The sequence below is a fragment of the Tamandua tetradactyla genome, chromosome 9, assembly GCF_023851605.1.
Source record: "Tamandua tetradactyla isolate mTamTet1 chromosome 9, mTamTet1.pri, whole genome shotgun sequence".
NCBI lineage: Eukaryota > Metazoa > Chordata > Mammalia > Pilosa > Myrmecophagidae > Tamandua > Tamandua tetradactyla.
Window position 1 is genome coordinate 28697498 of NC_135335.1, and position 17376 is coordinate 28714873.

At 40.7% G+C, this 17376-nt stretch overlaps 1 protein-coding gene across 5 annotated transcripts in view; it reads right to left on the reverse strand.

The window, feature by feature from the left end:
* Positions 1 to 17376, reverse strand: part of ZXDC (ZXD family zinc finger C) — a 47130-nt gene that overhangs the window by 11418 nt on the left and 18336 nt on the right. For 2 of the 5 annotated variants that reach the window (XM_077116289.1, XM_077116290.1), the window contains one exon: positions 14827 to 14952. The exons of 2 other annotated variants lie outside the window; for them this stretch is intronic. In XM_077116289.1, coding sequence (XP_076972404.1) covers positions 14827 to 14952 — 126 coding nt within the window. Of the gene's footprint in view, positions 1 to 12255; positions 13970 to 14826; positions 14953 to 17376 lie in introns of those variants that run through there. One more of the 5 variants, XM_077116293.1, reaches the window with a different exon arrangement.

Genomic DNA, 17376 nt, shown 5'->3' on the forward strand with positions numbered 1-17376 from the left:
TGCATCTCAAGATGAGTGGGACTGGCTCATTTTTTCCCTTCGTTAATGTATCTGTGTAAATGTTACTTATTGCAAGAATTAGACTTGGTCAGCATGCACTTTTGCTAATTAAAAACATTTTTTAAAACCAAAATGCTCATCTTAATGAAATTTAAATATAATTTAAAAACTTGGAGCTGCAAATGTAACTCATTTAATTTAGGGACAATGCTTGCCACAAAATCTAACTGGTAAAAACAGTCAGTCACGTTATGCTGATTTTCTCTAAAATATCTGACTTCATTTTTTAATTCATATAAACATACTGAGACATGTTTCAAGGAAAATTATAAAAACCACTGAGGAATAAAATTAAGAAAGGCATCAAATAAAGTATCTTTTTAGGTTAGTTTGAAAAGCAGTCAAGATTTAAATGATGTTTATCTCATGCTGATCATCTATTTTTAAAACATATAAAAGATAAATCACCGTGCCATTTATTTTCACTATTTTACAATGATGCAATGCCAACTATGTAGGTTAAGCTGTAAGTTATCTATGAAGACATACAATAAAAGCTTTGCATTCCTTCACTAAAGGTGTACAAGCCAGTATGCTTTTCAACTTACAGGCAAAAATAAGAATAAAATCATGTGAGAAATCAGAAATAATTCCACTAATTTTGCTAGACATCATGATTTCACTTTTCCTTTATATTTAATGAAAATGCTAAAAATAATGACTTTGTAACAAGAATATGATTCTGCTTTTGTTAATTTTATAATAGGAAATAGGAATAACTCTAGAGTAAATATTTTGATAAATAAGATAAACTGGCTTTAATTATTAGCACACATCTGAAAAAACAGTTTTTTTTTTCATTTTTATTTGCAGTTTTTATAATCAATGTCTCTGAAAAATCTGGAGTTACATTTAAAAGCACCATTGGTACTAATTTGTATTGTGCTTTAGTGTTAGGGTGTATTTTTCTTTCCAGTTAATAACTCATCCTAGGAATGAGTAACTCATCCCAGGAATGAAAAGTTAATGGCTGAAAATTCAAAGACAGAAAGTTGATCAGAGGTAACAGGGGTTGGTAGGAGGAGAATGGGGGTTATTACATAAAGTGTGTGGATATGCTGTTGGTGTGATGGAAAAGTAGGTAATTGGATGTTTGAAGGCCGCACAACATTGTGAATGCAATGCCAATGAACTGTACACTTAAAATTACTCAAAATGCCAAATTTGGTGTTATGTGTTCCATATATATTACCATGATAAAATGTTTAAAAAAAATAAAAATCAAAAACTGAAAGGAACTACTTGTGTTCATATATATGAATGCTTTTGTTTCATGTCCTCAAAAGCACTGTATTCTTCAACAACAGCTGAGGGTTAGAAAGAGGTGAAGACTTTAAATGAAAGCTGTCAACACCCCCATGGCCTCCTCTACATTACTATATATTCATCAGAACATCTCAACATTCACTCTTAGGAAAAACTCTGCATGAGAAAGGGAAAGTCAGCTACCAGGCCAGGAGAATGCTTAAATAGCAAAGTGATCAAAACCCCAAGTTCTAGAGCTGGACTGTCTGGGTTGAAAGTGCTACTCCACTTCTGGTAGCCTCATGACTGAGGGTTTCACTTGCCAGAGCGCTACAGAGTAGTGGGGAGGCTAAGGGCACACAGCCTGGCTCACACTGAGTGCCCAACAAAGCCCACAGCCCTGCCACAACGACCTCTTGAGGATGGCACTAAGGTGGCAGCTGCAGAAGGAGAGCTCAGCTCTTTGCCTCTGGGAAAGGATCCAAACTAAAGATGGCCCAGACCTCAAGGCCCAAACACCCTGGGGGAACGAGAGTTCCAGGATCCCAAATATTCTAGCCTTCAGCCTCATGCCACTACCACAGAAGCCTCCACAGTTCTGACTGGTGTGCAGAAAATGATCAAAGTCACCATCTGTATTAGTTACGGTTCTCTAGAGAAACAGAATCAACAGGGAACACTTGCAAATATAAAATTTATAAAAGTGTCTCACGTGACCGCGGGAATACAGAGTCCAAAATCCGCAGGGCAGGCTGTGAAGCCGACGACTCCGATGGAAGGTCTGGATGAACTCCACAGGAGGCTCACCAGCCGAAGCAGGAATGGAACCTGTCTCCTCTGAGTCCTCCTTAAAAGGCTTCCGGTGATTAGATTTAGCATCACTCATTGCAGAAGACATTCCCCTTTGGCTGATTACAAATGGAATCAGCTGTGGATGCAGCTGACATGATCATGATCTAATTCTATGAAATGTCCTCATTGCAACAGACAGGCCAGCCAGATAAACAGGTATCACAACTTGGCCAAGTTGACACATGTCCCTGACCATGATACCATCTTTGTGATTCTCCCGTGGATGAGACTTGACTTATTACACAGAGGGGATCCCAGAGGGTACTGGGCTTCTATTCTCTCAAAGAACCCCAAAAATTCCTTATGTAGTCCTATTAAAAAGATGGAATAAAAATATCCTTTACAAGGAAAAATCTTCATATTATTGATAGCAAAAAGTAGATAAAATTCTATTTGTATCATTTAAAGAGGCTTATACATACAGACAGGAAAATGTTCATCAAAATATCAAAAGTGGTTCTCTCTGAATGGTGCAATTGCAGGCAAAAATGCATAAGGAATCCAAATTTATTTTTTCCAAGGAGTAAACCAGTATTACCTTCCTTAATGGTCTGAAAACCAGTCTTCTATATTCCGTGCTTAGGATACTGGTGTTCTCCTTTGTTCTGCTGCTCCAGCTCTCCTCTGGTGCCACATGCATACCACTAAATCATTAATGCATCACAGCAGTCTCGGTAACCAACGGAATAAGTCTCCCCACCCGCATTACTTCTCTTCTTCAAAGCCTTCTTGGACAATCCCACTCCATTATTCTTTCAGATCAATTTAAAACTGACAGCTGTTTTTAAGTTCCCTTCAGACTTTAAAGGAACTGAGTAAACTATGTAAATTACGGAGAAATAAGTATTTCCAGCCAAGTGTCCAGTAGGCATCTGTCTTATACCAGTGCAGCATACTTGCCATCAGTGACCCTGAGATATTTTACTACTTATGGCTACCACAAAGAAATTTTTTTTTCATTATTTTTTTCTGGAGAATCTAATACAAAGGCTACTAATTTAGCACACGCAAATATTAGCTACCTCATGAATCTTATTTCTAATTAAGTCAATTCCCTTGGGTTTTCTCAGTCTAATGATCACATTATCTATAAATAAATCATCACTTCCTCATATCTGCTTGCTTCTTTTTCTCTAATCCTTCATTAAAGTGTTAAATATTTTTGCATGGTTTGGCTTTTCCCCTGATTTTACGGGGAATGCTTTGTGTCTCCCCACTGAAAATGTTGACTGTTAGTCCGACTTGCTATCATTAGGAAAATATTTTTGGTTCCTAGTTGATAAAGGTTTACAATTGTTTTTAAACCAGCAGTGGTGATGGATTAACTTCCTTTTTGGCATCTTTGAAAATAATCTGGTTCTCTGATCTACTGATGTGGTAAATTATGCTTAACCACCCTAAACCTGGATAAACCCTACCTGTCTTGAAGTCCACCTGCTGGTGCTTTACTTGGGATTTTCACATCCCTTGCCCCAAATAGAGGAGGAACAGTTGTCTTATATACTGTGGAGCCATTAGGCCTAGTAATGGCTCTGGAAGCAGTGTGCCTTGGGTTCAACCCCTGCCTCTGTCACACAGTGGCTAGGCAGCCCAGTCAAATGACTCTCTCTTCACTTCAGGTTCCTCATCCGGAAAATAAAGATACCGGTACCTACACCTCACAGAGTTGTCACAAGGACTAAATGAGGTGGTAGATCTGGGTACATGATAAGCCTTAAAATGTAAGACATCACACTTCTGTCAGGTTTTAGTACCAGGCTTATACTAGCTAAGTTCTACAGCTTTTATTTGAAACTTGTTTAATGAGGGTGGTCTGGTCATGTCTTATAGATCACCCAACAAATATTTCCCAAATCCTAATTACTATTAAACACTGTGCTATAATTGTGGACAAAAACCCCACACCCTTATCACGGAGCTTACAGTTCACATTGCTGGCTTCTGTTCCAAGTAAAGGTATGTGTTTTTTCAGGGACCCACAAACTACAATCAAACTGCACTGTGATACCTGCTAGGATAAGAGGAGTACAGGGGAATACAGAGGGGGCACTGACAAGAGGCCCTGGGCAAGGTTTAGGGTCAATGAAGTAGCCCTAACAGCCCCTGCCTCTGAGATGTTGTTTATGGTTGGGGGTATCAGTCAAGGTCCAATCAGGAATACTGGGACACCCTAAGTATTTCAAACAGATGGGATTCCATGCAGAAATTGGTTACATAAGTGACGGTGCATCAAGAAGGCAAACATCGGGCGGGCCACGGTAGCTCAGCAGGCAAAGACACTTGCCTGCCATGCCAGAGGACCCGGGTTTGATTCCTGGTGCCTGCCCATGTAAAAAAAAAAAAGAAGGCAAACATCCAGAGATTAGTACACCAGGAAACCACTACCACCCTCAGGGCTGAAAGGGACAAAGGGGTGAGCCAGTGCCACCAGAGTCAGAGCAGAGACAATGTACAGGAGCAAGAAGCACATCGGATCTTCCCAGCAAGAACTAGGACCACAGAGGAGATACAGCTACTGTCACAAAACTCCCACCAAAGCATAGAGAAAGAGAGAGACTGATTTTGGTTTCCCCAGTCCTCCCTTCCCCAATCTCCATGGGCCAAACCTCGGTTGGAAAACTGCTGACAGGGAGCCTCAGAAATAACTCTACAAGGATGTGAAAGTAAAACGGTAATGACTGGCCCAGCTGGGAAGAACAAATCTGGTAACTCATATAAAGGATGAACAGGAATGCCCAGAGTAGCAGAGAAATTGAGGGCAGCATGCAACACCAAGTGAGGGCAACAGGACCAGAGCTGTGCACCAAAGCAATGCATGGGGCAGAGAGTGACAGGACCCAAGGCACCAGCAGATTCCATCCTACAGGGGTTCTGTCACTATTTTCTTTGGTTTGCTCCAATAAAATGCTATGTGAATGTAAGAAGCAGATGGCATGGTGAACAAAGTAGGGTCAGTTAAACACACCACAGAATCTCCAGCTAAGAATTTTACCAAAATTGTGTGTGTAATCCTCAGTGCAACTCTTTAATAGCTCTAAATAGTTCCCATTTTAAAGGACACTGAAGATCCAAGAGGTTAAACTTGCCCAAGGTCATACGACTACAGGAGTCAACCACACTGTCTCTCAGAAACTTTCTCACTATGAATTTTCTCACTAAATACTAAAAGCACAGCTATCATATGTGTGGAGAATTAGAGGTTTTTGTATTAAAGGTCCTCATCTAGGAATCGGTAAAGAAGTTTTAAGGGTTGCCTTGATCAGACTTTCATCTTCAACCACTCAACACAAATGTGGGAGACTGGAAGAGGACCCAAGACAAGCTGGAGCTACAGAAAGAAGTTTGCCAAGTAAAGAAGCAGAGAAAACACCATAAAAAAACAACACAAAATCTTATAAAAATAGGAAAAAAAGTATCAATTTGGTAATTAGCCCAAAAGAGGCCTGAATGTATGACTGTGAGACTTGAGAAAATCCTTGATGTTTGCTCATGAAGTGCAGACCGTGAACTAAATGTGGAATTAGAAGTCTCCAGAGCTGCAGGAGGAAATTGCTGCCAAGTACCCTTTATCCCACCTCAGAAGATCTCTGCCTGTCCCAGCACAGACCAAAATCAAAGCTTTAATTAAGGAGCTAAAACAAATCTCAGCTAAGTAAGAGATGACCTGGCACCAAGTATTCCCAAATCCCATCAAACTGGGTGTGGAGTCTTGGAAGTTAGATACCCTGGAAAGTAGTCTTAAATTTAATCCATTCCTCCAAATCAACTAATAGGTGAACAGAAACAGTACAGAACAGCTCCCGGGGCTACAGCAGGGAATGGACACACAGCGTAACCCAGTCTGGGCTGGTTAGTCTGACTGCGAAACTCGGCTGCGGTGAGTGAGATCCCCGAGCGGCGGGCGATTTCCCGAGCAGCCGCAGCTGCGGCGGTCCGAGCTAATCCCTCCCTCCTTCCCAGGCTGGCTGAGGGACACGGAGAGACAAGCTTCCCAGCCAAGGCGGCCGGCGCCACACTTTTGCGGGCGGCTTCGAGTCTCGGCTTCGAGTCCGCGACTACGAGTCTCGCATCAGAGGGCTATCCAAAGTCTGGGCTGGCAAGTCTGATTGCGAGACTTGGCGGCGGCGAGACCCCCGAGCAGCCGCAGCTGCGGCGGTCCCAGCTAATCCCTCCCTCCTCCCCGGGCTGGCTGAGAGACTCGGAGAGACAAGCTTCCCAGCCAAGGCGGCCGGCGCCACACTTTTGAGGGCGGCTTCGAGTCTCGGCTTCGAGTCCGCAGCTACGAGTCTCGGATCAGAGGGCTATACAAAGTCTGGGCTGGCAAGTCTGACTGCGACTCTTGGCTGCAGCCAGACCCCCGAGCAGCGCGTGATTTGCCGAGCAGCCGCAGCTGCAGCGGTCCGAGCTAATCCCTCCCTCCTTCCCGGGCCGGCTGAGAGTATCGGAGAAGCAAGTTTCCCAAGCCGAGGCAGGCGGCGCCCTTCTTCTGCGGGCGGCTTCGAGTCTCGGCTTTGAGTCCGCGGCTACGAATCCCAGATCAGAGGGCTATCCAAAGTCTGGGCTGGCTAGACTGACTGCAAGACTCGGCTGTGGTGAGACCCCCGAGCGGCGCGTGATTTCCCGATCAGCGGCAGCTGCGGTGGTCCGAGCTACTCCCTCCCTCCTTTCCGGGCCGGCTGAGAGTATTGGAGAAGCAAGTTTCCCAAGCCGACGCAGGCGGCACCCCTCTTTTGCGGGCGGCTTCGAGTCTCTGCTTCGAGTCCGCGGATACGAGTCTCGGATAGGAGGGCTATCCAAGCAGCGGTAGCCCCCCCCCACGGGAGGCTTCCTGGTCCGGTGGGGAATCCCCCAGGCCCGCTGCGGCCCGCAACCAGCCACAGGGTCCCCTCAAGCCGCGGCAGCTGACGCCCCCACCACGCGCGGCCCCTGAACCAACGGAGAGAATTGGATCCGAAATCCCCAGGCCACGGAGATCGGTGACTGGGGGAGACCCATTCCAAACACTTGAGACAAACGTGTGCCACGTGCGCCACATACTGGGCAAGATAAGAAAAACAGATCCCAGAGATTTCACAGAAAAATATTACAACCTTGCTGGGTCCAACACCAAGAGAAATCTGAATAAATGCCCAGACGCCAGCAGCAGAAGATAACTGTCCACGCTCAAAAGATTGAGAATATGGCTCAGTCAAAGGAACAAACCAATAGCTCAAATGAGACACAAGAGCTGAGACAACTAATGCTGAATATACGAACAGAAATGGAAAACCTCTTCAAAAATGAAATCGATAAATTGAGGGAGGACATGAAGAGGACATGGGCTGAACATTAAGAAGAAATAGAAAAACTGAAAAAACAAATCGCAGAACTTATGGAAGTGAAGGATAAAGTAGCAAACATAGAAAAAATAATGGATAGCTACAATGATAGATTTAAAGAGACAGAAGATAGAATTAGTGATTTGGAGGATGGAACATCTGAATTCCAAAAAGAAACAGAAACTATAGGGAAAAGAATGGAAAAATTTGAACAGGGTATCAGGGAACTCAAGGACAATATGAACCGCACAAATATACGTGTTGTGGGTGTCCCAGAAGGAGAAGAGAAGGGAAAAGGAGGAGAAAAACTAATGGAAGAAATTATCACTGAAAATTTCCCAACTCTTATGAAAGACCTAAAATTACAGATCCAAGAAGGGCAGCGCACCCCAAAGAGATTAGACCCAAATAGGCATTCTCCAAGACACTTACTAGTTAGAATGTCAGAGGTCAAAGAGAAAGAGAAGATCTTGAAAGCAGCAAGAGAAAAACAATCCATTACATACAAGGGAAACCCAATAAGACTTTGTGTAGATTTCTCAGCAGAAACCATGGAAGCTAGAAGACAGTGGGATGATATATTTAAAATACTAAAAGAGAAAAACTGCCAACCAAGACTCCTATATCCAGCAAAATTATCCTTCAAAAATGAGGGAGAAATTAAAACATTCTCAGACAAAAAGTCACTGAAAGAATTTGTGACCAAGAGACCAGCTCTGCAAGAAATACTAAAGGGAGCACTAGAGTCAGATACAAAAAGACAGAAGAGAGAGATATGGAAAAGAGTGTAGAAAGAAGGAAAATCAGATATGATATATATAATACAAAAGGCAAAATGTTAGAGGAAAATATTATCCAAACAGTAATAACACTAAATGTCAATGGACTGAATTCCCCAATCAAAAGACATAGATTGGCAGAATGGATTAAAAAACAGGATCCTTCTATATGCTGTCTACAGGAAACACATCTTAGACCCAAAGATAAACATAGGTTGAAAGTGAAAGGTTGGGAAAAGATATTTCATGCAAATAACAACCAGAAAAGAGCAGGAGTGGCTATACTAATATCCAACAAATTAGACTTCAAATGTAAAACAGTTAAAAGAGACAAAGAAGGACACTATATACTAATAAAAGGAACAATTAAACAAGAAGACATAACAATCATAAATATTTACGCACCGAATCAGAATGCCCCAAAATACGTGAGGAATATACTGCAAACACTGAAAAGGGAAATAGACTCATATACCATAATAGTTGGAGACTTCAACTCACCACTCTCATCAATGGACAGAACATCTAGACAGAGGATCAACAAAGAAATAGAGAATCTGAATATTACTATAAATGAACTAGACTTAATAGACATTTATAGGACATTACATCCCACAACAGCAGGATACACCTTTTTCTCAAGTGCTCATGGATCATTCTCAAAGATAGACCATATGCTGGGTCACAAAGCAAGTCTTAACAAATTTAAAAAGATTGAAATCTTACACAACACTTTCTCGGACCATAAAGGAATGATGTTGGAAATCAATAACAGGCAGAGTGCCAGAAAATTCACAAATACGTGGAGGCTCAACAACACACTCCTAAACAACGACTGGGTCAAAGAAGAAATTGCGAGAGAAATTAGCAAATACCTCGAGGCGAATGAAAATGAAAACACAACATATCAAAACCTATGGGACGCAGCAAAGGCAGTGCTAAGAGGGAAATTTATTGCTCTAAATGCCTATATCAGAAAAGAAGAAAAGGCAAAAATTCAGGAATTAACTATCCATTTGGAAGAACTGGAGAAAGAACAGCAAGCTAACCCCAAAGCAAGCAAAAGGAAAGAAATAACAAAGATTAGAGCACAAATAAATGAAATTGAAAACATGAAAACAATAGAGAAAATCAATAAGGCCAGAAGTTGGTTCTATGAGAAAATCAATAAGATTGATGGGCCCTTAGCAAGATTGACAAAAAGAAGAAGAGAGACGATGCAAATAAATAAGATCAGAAATGGAAGAGGAGACATAACTACTGACCTCACAGAAATAAAGGAGGTAATAACAGGATACTATGAACAACTTTACGCTAATAAATACAACAATTTAGAGGAAATGGACGGGTTCCTGGAAAGACATGAACAACCAACTTTGACTCAAGAAGACATAGATGACCTCAACAAACCAATCACAAGTAAAGAAATTGAAGCAGTCATTCAAAAGCTTCCTAAAAAGAAAAGTCCAGGACCAGACGGCTTCACATGTGAATTCTATCAAACATTCCAGAAAGAATTAGTACCAACTCTCCTCAAACTCTTCAAAAAAATCGAAGTGGAGGGAAAACTACCTAATTCATTCTATGACGCCAACATTACCCTCATACCAAAACCAGGCAAAGATATTACAAGAAAAGAAAACTACAGGCCGATCTCTCTAATGAATATAGATGCAAAAATACTCAATAAAATTCTAGCAAATCGTATCCAACAACACATTAAAAGAATTATTCATCATGACCAAGTAGGATTCATCCCAGGTATGCAACGATGGTTCAACATAAGAAAATCAATTAATGTAATACACCATATCAACAAATCAAAGCAGAAAAATCACATGATCATCTCAATTGATGCAGAGAAGGCATTTGACAAGATTCAACATCCTTTCCTGTTGAAAACACTTCAAAGGATAGGAATACAAGGGAACTTCCTTAAAATGATAGAGGGAATATATGAAAAACCCACAGCTAATATCATCCTCAATGGGGAAAAATTGAAAACTTTCCCCCTAAGATCAGGAACAAGACAAGGATGTCCACTATCACCACTATTATTCAACATTGTGTTGGAGGTTCTAGCCAGAGCAATTAGACAAGAAAAAGAAATACAAGGCATCAAAATTGGAAAGGAAGAAGTAAAACTATCACTGTTTGCAGATGATATGATACTATACGTCGAAAACCCGGAAAAATCCACAACAAAACTACTAGAGCTAATAAATGAGTACAGCAAAGTAGCAGGTTACAAGATCAACATTCAAAAATCTGTAGCATTTCTATACACTAGCAATGAACAAGCAGAGGGGGAAATCAAGAAACGAATCCCATTTACAATTGCAACTAAAAGAATAAAATACCTAGGAATAAATTTAACTAAAGAGACAAAAAACCTATATAAAGAAAACTACAAAAAACTGCTAAAAGAAACCACAGAAGACCTAAACAGATGGAAGGGCATACCGTGTTCATGGATTGGAAGACTAAATATAGTTAAGATGTCAATCCTACCTAAATTGATTTACAGATTCAATGCAATACCAATCAAAATCCCAACAACGTATTTTTCAGAAATAGAAAAACCAATAAGCAAATTTATCTGGAAGGGCAGGGTGCCCCGAATTGCTAAAAACATCTTGAGGAAAAAAAACGAAGCTGGAGGTCTTGCACTGCCTGACTTTAAGGCATATTATGAAGCCACAGTGGTCAAAACAGCATGGTATTGGCATAAAGATAGATATATCGACCAATGGAATCGAATAGAGTGCTCAGATATAGACCCTCTCATCTATGGACATTTGATCTTTGATAAGGCAGTCAAGCCAACTCACCTGGGACAGAACAGTCTCTTCAATAAATGGTGCCTAGAGAACTGGATATCCATATGCAAAAGAATGAAAGAAGACCCGTATCTCACACCCTACACAAAAGCTAACTCAAAATGGATCAAAGATCTAAACATTAGGTCTAAGACCATAGAACAGTTAGAGGAAAATGTCGGGAGATATCTTATGAATCTTACAATTGGAGGCGGTTTTATGGACCTTACACCTAAAGCAAGAGCACTGAAGAAGGAAATAAATAAATGGGAACTCCTCAAAATTAAACACTTTTGTGCATCAAAGAACTTCATCAAGAAAGTAGAAAGACAGCCTACACAATGGGAGACAATATTTGGAAACGACCTATCAGATAAAGGTCTAGTATCCAGAATTTATAATGAGATTGTTCAACTCAACAACAAAAAGATAGCCAACCCAATTACAAAATGGGAAAAAGACTTGAATAGACACCTCTCAGAGGAGGAAATACAAATGGCCAAAAGACACATGAAGAGATGCTCAATGTCCCTGGCCATTAGAGAAATGCAAATCAAAACCACAATGAGATATCATCTCACACCCACCAGAATGGCCATTATCAACAAAACAGAAAATGACAAGTGCTGGAGAGGATGCGGTGAAAGAAGCACACTTATCCACTGTTGGTGGGAATGCCAAATGGTGCAACCACTGTGGAAAACAGTTTGGCGGTTCCTCAAAAAGCTGAATATAGAATTGCCATACGACCCAGCAATACCATTGCTGGGAATCTACTCAAAGGAATTAAGGGCAAAAACTCAAACAGACATTTGCACACCAATGTTTATAGCAGCGTTATTTACAATTGCAAAGAGATGGAAACAGCCAAAATGTCCATCAACAGACGAGTGGCTAAACAAACTGTGGTATATACATACGATGGAATATTATGCAGCTTTAAGGCAGGATAAACTTATGAAGCATGTAATAACATGGATGGACCTAGAGAACATTATGCTGAGTGAGTCTAGCCAAAAACTAAAAGACAAATACTGTATGGTCCCAATGATGTGAATCGACACTCGAGAATAAACTTGGAATATGTCATTGGTAACAGAGTTCAGCAGGAGTTAGAAACAGGGTAAGATAATGGGTAATTGGAGCTGATGGAATACAGACTGTGCAATAGGACTAGATACAAAAACTCAAAAATGGACAGCACAATAATACCTAATTGTAAAGTAATCATGTTAAAATACTGAACGAAGCTGCATCCGAGCGATAGGTTCTTGTTTTGTTTTGTTTTGTTTGTTTTGTTCTTATTATTATTACTTTTTTTTTCTCTATATTAACATTCTATATTTTTTTCTGTTATACTGCTAGTTCTTCTAAACCGATGCAAATGTACTAAGAAACGATGATCATGCATCTATGTGATGATGTTAAGAATTACTGATTGCATATGTAGAATGGTATGATGTCTAAAAAAAAAATGGTCAGCACAATACTGCCTAACTGTAATGTAATTATGTTGGAACGCTGAATGAAGCTGCATCTGATCTATAGTTTTTTTTTGTTTTTTTTTTCTTTCTCTTATATATTTTTGTACTTTTTATTTTTATTTGTTTTCCCTGTGTTATCACTTTATTTCTTTTTCTGTTGTCATGCTATTTCTTTCTCTAAATCGATGCATATGTACTGAGAAATGATGACCATACACCTATGTGATGATATTAAGAATTACTGATTGCATATGTAGAATGGATTGATTTCTAATGTTGTGTTAGTTAATTTTTTTTAATTAATAAAAAAAAAAAACTGGAAAAAAAAAAATTTAATCCATTCCTGCAGGATACTGTAAATAGGACCTTTTGATGAGGTGGCTTCAGTTAAGCCCACCTCAATTAGGTTGGGCTTTAATCCTATTACTGGACTCCTTTATAAACAGAGTGAAACCCCTAAAGAGAAGCCACAGGCAAAAGCTGGAAGTCAACAGAACCGAAGTCAACTGACATGTGCATTGCCACATGATGGAAGCTCAAGGACCAAGAATCACCAGCAGCCAGCCCCAGAATATCAGTCATCAGGGGGAAAGCATTGCCTTGCCAACACCTCGATTTTGGAATTCTTCTAGCCTCCAAACCATAACCCAATAAATTTCCATTGTTTAAGCCAAACCCCTGTATGTTATTTGTTTTAGCAGGTGGGAAACCAGACACTCTGCATCCACCAAGAAGTGTGTTGCAAAGAGGTGCCCACTCATGAAGTGTTAATTAACAGCATTTCACAAGCAACTGCTCTTTTTACCCTTAACCTTCAAGGGTTCTAATCTAATCTTGATTAAATGACGTTCAGGAGTACAGGGAGAAATAATGGAGGTTATCATGGACCACTAAAGCAAAATCATCCCAGTTTATGGAAAAGGACAAGACATCTCCCCTCTCCAGGAATTATCTGCAAGAACCCACCTCACACACATATACGGCTGAGAACTCATGTGCACTATCACCTACCACAGGCTGCCCAGGACAGCTATCAGAATGGGCAAGGGCCCAGGTCATATGCAAAGCCCCTTATGCAATTCTGAGACATTTCCCTCCACCTTTGGGAGGTTCACAAACCACTAGTAGGGTCTATTGTCCTTAAAATAAATAGGAACCTTTTTTTTTTCCCCAAGGTTTGGGTGTGCACATCACTAGACTTCTTTCTGGAAAGAATATGCTAAAACTGCTATATACGCACCCCCAACCCCATCCCCAGTCAACTAATGGTCTCCCCTCCACCTGCCCAGTCTCCCAACACCACTTAGCCAGGCCTTCCACTTCCCGGTCCCGTCATGGAATCACTCTTCCTCTTGTCTTGGTCGCCACAGGGAGAAACATGAGGAACCGGTGGATTCAGAACCCAAAGTTTACTTTAAAGTGGAAAAATAAAATATTATAAACATCAGACACTGACTTAATTTTAGGGTTCACTTCGACCCAACTAGTCACTAAAATGTTTAAGCTCTGCTCAACTATAACAATCCCCATAAGCCAGTGGCACCAAGCACAGCAGACAGCCTCATCCCCCTGCTCCACCCACAAGGGCTGATCTGAAAAGTTGGTTCCAGCTCTGCAAGCTGGAGTTGCACTGGGGCCATCCAGGGCTACAAGTCAATGTGGAGACTTCTAATTCCACATTGAGTTCATAGTCTTCACTCATCCCATGAGCAAACACCAAGGATTTTCTCAAGTCTCAAACTCATACATTCTGGCCTCTTCTGTGCTGATTACCAAACTGATACTTTGTGTGTGTGTGTGTGTGTGTGTTGTTTTTATGTTGTTTCCTCTGCATTCCATGAGAGGACAAGCTCTCCCTTCCTACTCCTCCCCATTCCCAGCCTCTGGGAATGGAGACTGATTCTAGACAGAAGTCCCTGGTTTACAAAAGAGGACAAGTGAGGACCCTCATCACAAATCTTATAAGGCTGTCTCAAATGCCCAGGTACAACTTTGGCTGACATCTTCTATCCCAGGGGAACAGCTTCTCTATTGCTCATTACTTAAATGGGGGCTTTAAGATAAATTTTTCTTAATGTTACATAATTAAGGTATCTCCAAATATAAAAACAGAAATGAGTATAAACAACAACAAAAATCCATAATCTTAACACTGAGGGAAAAATCCACTATCCATTCACTGGTACACATTCTACGAGTTTTGCTCCTATGCAACTGCATTCAAAAAGGTGTCTATCAATATACCCAGCTGTTCTTACAACAGACTTACCTCCAGAACAATGTGAAGTGACAGGAGAGCAGTGGCTGTAAAAGTAACTCTTGTGTGACTCCTGGAATGCACCTGTAGAATGCCTCTGCCAGGTCACCCTTAAGTATGACAGTAGCCAGCTGTTGGCTGTTGGAGGGTCACAGAGTCTTTATTACATTCATGGGGTGTCTTTCCATTCCTACTTTGATCAGCAAGGAATATCATATTTTTAAATCAAATACCAGCTGTGTTTACAAAATGAAGTTCTTTACTGACCTATTATTGTGATAAAACCACATTTAAATGTATTTCCTAACACTAAGTCAAGTATCTGAGTAAACCCCATCTGAGAAATTATTATACTGAATATATTACCAGAACCTAACTATACTTTTTTTAGAGAATTTCTGTAAATCATCAATCTGCAGCTTTTTTGGGGGGTGACCTTCTCATATCCTTGTCAGGTTTTGGCACCCAAATTATGGGAAATTTCCTATTTCCTATGGGTCTGGAACAATGTTTACTGTACAAATTCCACAAAGCAGTAGAAAAATTTGTCTAGGTAATCATCTAGGCAAGTGGGAGCCTCTGATATTTTCAATTTTCTTCACGGTTATTGTTCATATTCTTATTCTTAAATAATGGTGATTTTTGTTCTCCTGGAAAACTATGCATTTTTGGCAAGTACTCTTTCATTTGTACCACAGTTTACATAGTATCTGTTTACATCTTGGTTTTCTGTGGAATTTTATGCTTTTTCTTTTATTTTCTTGGTAAAATTGCTCAGACAGAGGTAGGAAATGACAGCCTAGGGACTATAACCACTAAAAGATATATATTGTTTGGCCTATGCAGGATGGTTCTTAAAATCTGAGGTTGTGACACTTTAACACTAAAAATTTCACATTAAAATCTGACTTCTGACTCTTCTTTAAACGTGTGCAGATCCAGCCATACTGTATCCCCATGAATGCCTGGCAAGGAGGGCCCAGGAGTGAGGGGCATCCTAACTCTCTGATTCGCAGGACCACACAGCACTCCTGGCCACAGCAAGCACACACACCCACTCACATTACCAGACCACTGCCCTTCAGGGTTTTGTTTGCATTTGTGACCCCTGAGCTAGGCAGTGGTCCCCATTTTATTGGTCTGGTCATTGAGTCAGTTATTCAACTTTAGGATTTATTCATTCTATAATTTTCTGTTTCAATTCAATTTCTGATTTTATTATTTCTTAAGATTTGTTCTTTTTCTGTCAATGGGCCTGTGAAGCCTAAGAAGTCTAGTTATTTATTTCCAAAATCCAGTAGTGGGATAGGCATATGATTGACATTCTAAATCCAGAAGGAAGAAATGAGATAGAAAACGTGTCTATTGGGTCACAGGTCCATTAGACACCAAGGTTTGAGAGTCATCTGTGGTTCGATGCTTTGTCCTCTGGGCCTGCTAGAGCAGCAGCCCTACCCTCTTCAAGTGTCACCTTCTCTCCAATTCTCTTCAGCTCCAAGCACTAGAGTAGTAGCCCCCATCCGCTTTCTTGTGTTTCCATGACTCTGCTCTTGGTCATTCTTTCCTCATTTGACCCATCTCTGTCCCTTTCCATCCAGGCTTACAGTGTTTCTTCTCATACAAAATTCGCAAATCCTTGCTGCCTTCTTTGTGCAACTGAAAGGGATCCAAGCCATCAGACAAAAGGATCTTCCAGAGATCCTTCCTGGACAATTCTATCTCCCATTGTAACTTCAGCTGAGATGGCTAATGGAATCCATGACTTATACCACTAATCTTCTTAGCAAACAACTGTCCAGCCATGTTTCCACATGCAGCCCCTTTCTGTGAACTCACTTCCTAGAAACTCAGGGAAGACCCTACTTGAGTGCTCTAGCCCTAGTTTCAGAGCACACCGTCTGCATAGGCTGGGAATTCTCAAATGCTTGTTCCTTTTTGCTTAGCAGTTCCACTTGCAGTTTATCTCTTTTTCCTCTCACATTTAGTGTTAAGTGACAAGGAGAAATCAAACAGTGCCTTCCACACTTTGTTTGGGAATCTCCTCAGCTAAATATTCAAGTTCATCACTTTCAAGTTGTGCCTTCCATCTGACATCAGAAGTCAATATTGCCAAGTTCTCTGTCACTTTCAAACAAGAAGCGCCTTTCCTCCAGTTCCCAATAACGCATTGTCATTTCCTCCTAAGGCCTCACTGGAAACACCTTTAACATCCCTATTCCTACCAACATTCTATTTGTGATGAGGTCTGTAATCTCTAAGATGAGGGGGACTTTCTCTACAGCTCTTCTCGCTTTTTTCTGAGGCTCACTAGAATTGCCTTTAATGTCCATAGCTCCATCAACAGTCATTTCAAACCAATCTAGGCTTTTTCTATCAAGCACTTCAGAATTCTTCCAGCATCTATGCACTTACCCAATTACAAAGCCATTTCCACATTTTTTAGGTATTTGTCACAGCAGCCCCCCATTCTTGGTACCAAAACATTTTAGCTTATTAGGGCTGCTATGACAAAATACTACTGACACGTTGGCTTAACCAATTGGAATTTGTTGTTGCAGTTTG